General features: G+C 38.0%; 1 protein-coding gene across 1 annotated transcript; it reads right to left on the bottom strand.

Annotated features, from left to right (window-relative positions):
- Positions 1 to 756: 756 nt before the first annotated feature.
- On the bottom strand, positions 757 to 4,882 carry LOC129348532 (uncharacterized). Its single transcript, XM_055008896.1, has 8 exons — positions 4,433 to 4,882; positions 4,192 to 4,267; positions 4,003 to 4,069; positions 3,076 to 3,223; positions 2,874 to 2,934; positions 2,616 to 2,746; positions 2,446 to 2,535; positions 757 to 957 (listed from the first exon to the last, which is right to left on the bottom strand). The coding sequence occupies exons 1-8, from the start codon at positions 4,814 to 4,816 to the stop codon at positions 937 to 939; spliced, it is 978 nt and encodes a 325-aa protein (XP_054864871.1). The 5' UTR covers positions 4,817 to 4,882; the 3' UTR covers positions 757 to 936.
- Positions 4,883 to 5,001: the final 119 nt, after the last annotated feature.

Here is a 5,001-nt window from a genome sequence, read left to right as displayed (position 1 = left end):
TTTTGGATATTGTTACCTTTGTCTGTTTTTACATGGTCCATTGTTTTTGGAACACAGTTCCAGGTGGACAGACTGTTTTCTTGTTTTATGCAGTAATGTAGTGTGGAATCCATTTCTAATGAAGACAACTTTTACCTCAGATTTCTCATGGTTTGAGTCAGTTTTTGTCAATATTCGGGAGCACTTCTCTTCTGTATCAATATTCACATTAATTACACAGAATCATGTTTCCTTTGTATTGCATCATCTTCAAATGAAAGCCCACAGACTCTTTTCAGGCCAGAGTTGCTGAGACGAAGATTTCAACTGAAAGAGCAAAAAGAAAACGTCTGCAAACTTGTTATGCATAGAAAGTGTTTTATAGTATTTCAGTAACTGCATTGTTTCTAATACAAAACTTAAACTTAAGGTGGCTGAGAAAAAAGACCTGATGCGCACAGTCTGTGCTGACCATGCCCTTCATACATGTCACCTATATTTAATGTTTAAATATACTGTTTTGAAATAATTTAATTTTAAATGTACTATATCACACAGATACAATGCTTAAAACATTTGTGTTGTTCTAAATAAAAAAAAAGCAAAGCTGCATCTTGACTTTTTCTATTTTTTTTTTTTTTTTGCACTTAAGTTGTAAATAAAATATAAAAATACACATTATCATGTTACCGTGATCGAATGGTGAATTTGAAAGGAAGCTGACAGGAACAATATTTGAAATGACAAACTATATATGAATGCAGAGACAAAAAAATCTGAAGACTGAAGAATTCTCCATTTATTCAGACGCATCTTGAATGGCAGATAAACAGTATGCTCTGTTAGCAGCGAGCATCAGAATTGACAGCGTTAATGTGTGGTTGTGACGTCCGTTGTCCTTCAACTGAAGCATGCAGCGTCTCGGTGTAAACACTAGTTTGGAGACTGAAACATCTGTCATTCCAGTGGGCTGCCACCCTGTAAGACAAGAATCAGTTTAGTTGTCAGTTAGTTGCATATGCAGAGCTTGAAAGTGTAGTCCACTCTAATTACTAGTCACCTTAAATGGTACCATTTGCTTGTGCTACTAATTAGATACAGTTTAGTTGCTTCAGTAATGCTTGATTTCATTTGCAGCATGCACAGTGTTGCTTTTCATTAATTTTTATTTTGCTATTTCACTTTCTAGAATTGTTTGTGACACAGCAGCATAAATCAAACTATTAAGTAAAAATACGTAAGTAATATCAGCAATATTTACTTTTAAGTATCAAGTAAAAGTACTTATTACATTTACTACAACATAAATATGATGTTTTTGGATTAATATTACTGCTGTCATCATTTGTATGTTGCATTTTACTGCTTTAAATGTTGAGGTTTGAGCTTGTTTCACTCCTTTAATCGACAGCAGTGCATCATATTCTTTTTAAGATCATCATATGCTAGTTTTTTCGCTCTACTTTGAAAAACGCACATCTCAAAAGTCAGCTTTACATGAGCTCAAAACAAGAGTGCGTTCAGTTTTGTCACATTTTTCCAACTAATCCAAGACTTTTTAAAATCAGTTTATATATCCTAAGAAGTAGCAGAATATAAGAAGTAGCAGAATATAATAAGGAACACTGACTCTTTCAGGTTATTACTAAAGTTCCAACTGAAAAACACCACATTTAGACATTTATTGTTTATCACAGGACAAAACACAATCTGAAAAGTAACTAAAGCTGTTTAGACAAGTGTAGTGGAGAAAAAAGCACAATATTTGCACCTAAGATGTTGTGGAGTTTAAGTATAAAGCTTTATAAAATGCAAAAACTCAAGTAACTCATTTGTATTTAAGTACAAATTCTACAGTACTTGATTTAGTTATGTTGTGCTACTGCACTTGTGTACTTTAATAGAAGATAACTGCTGTGACAAGCTGTAATATGCCGTATTGTGTGTTTCAACGGTTACTGGTGCATGTGACTCTCCAACCACGGCTTCCCCATTTAGATTCGCTTTTTATTTACAGCTAGAAGATGAACTTTTTTTGTCAACTATTAAATTTGTTCATTTAAAATAATCATTTGTGTCCCACTTCACCTAACTGAAAGTTAGTCAAGGGATGCCAAAGACAGCGTGCTGTGTCGAAGAGCCAATCTCTGTCTAATATATGCTGTATATGTAATACGATATAATAGTCTGAGCATGAAGTAAAAACCCAGGAGGATCCAAGGAGACCACAGTTGAGGGAAAATGTATAAAAATAGAACTAAAATGAATATTATAAGAACATCACATAAGAGAATTAACTACTATGAGGGAACCAAATTGATATACTTGATCCACAATTTAGGAATTTAAGAAAACATTTTAAATCCAATTTGAAAAAACAGGCTTATTAAGAAGGTCCCTGTACATTATTGTAAGCAATTTTATTCGATCGTGTTAGAATACTTTCGAAATCCCGTACAAAAATACCTTTAGGAAGTGTTCAAACTGTGGTTTCAGCTCCTTCAGCATGGTTTCTGCTTTGCCGAGGCACGTGAGTCTCTGCTGCTGTTGAAACTCCTTCAGGAAATCAATGAAACAATCACGATCAATAGAAGCAGATATTTACTTGTGTTGTGCTTCAGGGGCAGCAGTGGTACCTTTGTGTTAGAGAGGTGTGCCTGAGAGGTGATGTGTGTCTGCACCTCGGCTGCAGACGTGGATATAAAGACTTTGCAGGCGGCACAGTGAAACATTTCCACCCTTGACATGTGGTCGTTCTCCTGCAGAGCTGAAAAATCAACAATCAGACTGGATTTAGATATTTATTTTTGATTCGTCTGGAACAGGAGATACCGCGATAAAGCAGTGCATGTTTGTCATGATTTTTGACAGTTTCATTTCCACATCGTATTTACCTTGTAGCGCACTGTCCTCTATGGGTCGGCTACAATGATGGCTTTTATACAGCATGACTTCCTATAGAAATAAAAGCATCTATCACTGTTCTGGCACACCAACTCTCACAAATCAGCTATGTGTTTGGGGTATATTTAGGATAAAAATAAGTAACTAGGGGGAAAGAAGTCAGTAGAATACCCATACAACATATCAGCTTACCTGGAGGAACGCAATAGCCAGGTCATCGTAATTATTGTTCTTCTGAATGTGCTCCAGCGTATCCCAGTGACTTTTGCTGTCTAAATGATCCTCCAGCTCCTTCCCATTTGCAAGCTCAACCTCGCAAAGGTCACATGTGATGGGGACCCTCAAAGAAAAATATTAACAACAGTGACTATCAAAACAGCTGAAGAGTCACTCTTTAAACAGCCCAGCTCTTTGTGCAAGCGAATACAAGAAGCTACTGTTTACACTTTCTGAAAATAACTGCTTCCGGGTGCCCAGATAGCTCAACTGGTTGAGCGAGCGACCCATGTACGCAGCGGCCTGGGTTCCATTCCAGCTCACAGCCCTTTACTGCATGTCTTCCCCCATTCTTCTCCCTCCTTTCCTGTCTGACTTATGACTGTACCTATCAAATAAAACCAAAAAAAAATAAATTGCTTCCAGAAGCACTGCAAGGTCCTACCTCATAATATTAGGGTTAGGGATGTCCAACAATATCGGCCCACCAATAATATTGGCGTAAAAATTTAATATCTGTCAATATCATTATTGTTTTTTTTTTTTTTGTGCCTATTATGAAAACCAATAAAATAATGCCTGGATTTCGCTGCCACTCATAAAGGGAGGAAGGGAGAGTGTGAACTGTTGTTTGCATAATTGTAAAGGATGTGTCTAACTAATTACAACTAGATAACAAGCACAGCAGTATAGCTGATAAGATATACTGGATTCCCTCTTTTTGACAGCCTAATACTTGACCCAAACATTTCAAGACATGTTTAAAAAGTGTTCTGCATAGTTTTAGCAAAATTGTATCAGAGGAGGCTGTGAAACATATTGACAATATGAATTTGTGTTCTTATTGTTGCTATGGCCATTTCACTATGCTACATGCAGCGACTTTACCAACTTGGTGCTTACTTATCCTTCACTACACATGTGCTCTTGTTCCTCGCCACCTTTGCAGAAGGTGGGTCTTGGTCCAGTCCTGCAGAGCAACAATAAACGAAGAATTACGCAAGCTGTAGACTGTGTTTTAAAGCACGTATTCAATGCAATCATGCCTCTCATAAAGATAAGCCAGTAATATTAATGAAAAGGCCAGCCTACCTGTTTCTGCATATGCTAAAGTATGCTGATAGTCCCGCTTTAACCTGGGTGGAGACAATCTTACAGCAGCGTTCATCTACAGAGGAGAGTAACCACCGATTGTCACACAATTATCATGTTACATAGAAAAGAAAAAGTGACTCTGATCAAAAACAAAAATCAAAACACAGAACCCAAACAGCAAAAAAAAATTGAATTCAGAGTACAAAAACGACTGCTCTGATTTTTCCGTAAGTAATACCTCTCTCCTGTATTCTGGCAATGTTATCCTCTCCTCCGCCGTTCTCTGTTCTCCATATGACACAGGAGACAGCTGGGTGGAAGAGGTGTGAATAAGCCTGTCAGGGCTGCAGCCTCTTTGGCCCAGGGGTCCATAACCTGGATGATTAAATGATTCGGTATCTGGGCTATAAGCTTGTCGTTCAGGCAGTCTGCGTCCTGGACTGAGACCTTGATTCTCTGTGGGTCTGGTTCCAGTCTTAAAGTCATGTCTGTTAAGGTGTCGGCTCGCCGATTCAGAGTAAGGTACGTCCCAGCGTTGGCTTCCACCTGGAGACAAATGTTTATGTCCCGGGTTGTTGTCCTGATTGGGCAGGGAGTGGTGGTGTTCTTGTGTTTTTGGCATCTCGGGCTCAGAATCTGAGGACAGAGGGCTGCAGGGGTCATAAAGTTCAGTCCTAAACACAGACAAAGAGGGAATACTCTGTTAGACACAATAATATAGCTCATCTTATGTTACCACTAACTTCTACTATGAATGTCCCATCACACTGTATAAAGTGGTTGGGAAGGGATTTTTGTTTCTGGAAT

The sequence above is a fragment of the Amphiprion ocellaris genome, unplaced genomic scaffold (genome assembly GCF_022539595.1).
Source record: "Amphiprion ocellaris isolate individual 3 ecotype Okinawa unplaced genomic scaffold, ASM2253959v1 Aocel_unscaffolded86, whole genome shotgun sequence".
Taxonomy (NCBI): Eukaryota; Metazoa; Chordata; class Actinopteri; family Pomacentridae; genus Amphiprion; species Amphiprion ocellaris.
The sequence above is the reverse complement of the archived record's forward strand: the minus strand, read 5'-3'. Positions and strand labels throughout refer to the sequence as shown.

Coding starts and splice junctions, on each gene's coding strand:
- LOC129348532 (XM_055008896.1), bottom strand. CDS start 4,816: ATGCCAAAAACACAAGAACACCACCACTCCCTGCCCAATCAGGACAAC. Junction 4,268..4,432: donor TGCCAGAATACAGGAGAGAG/GTATTACTTACG, acceptor TCTCCTCTGTAG/ATGAACGCTGCTGTAAGATT. Junction 958..2,445: donor AGTTTGAACACTTCCTAAAG/GTATTTTTGTAC, acceptor CTTGTCTTACAG/GGTGGCAGCCCACTGGAATG.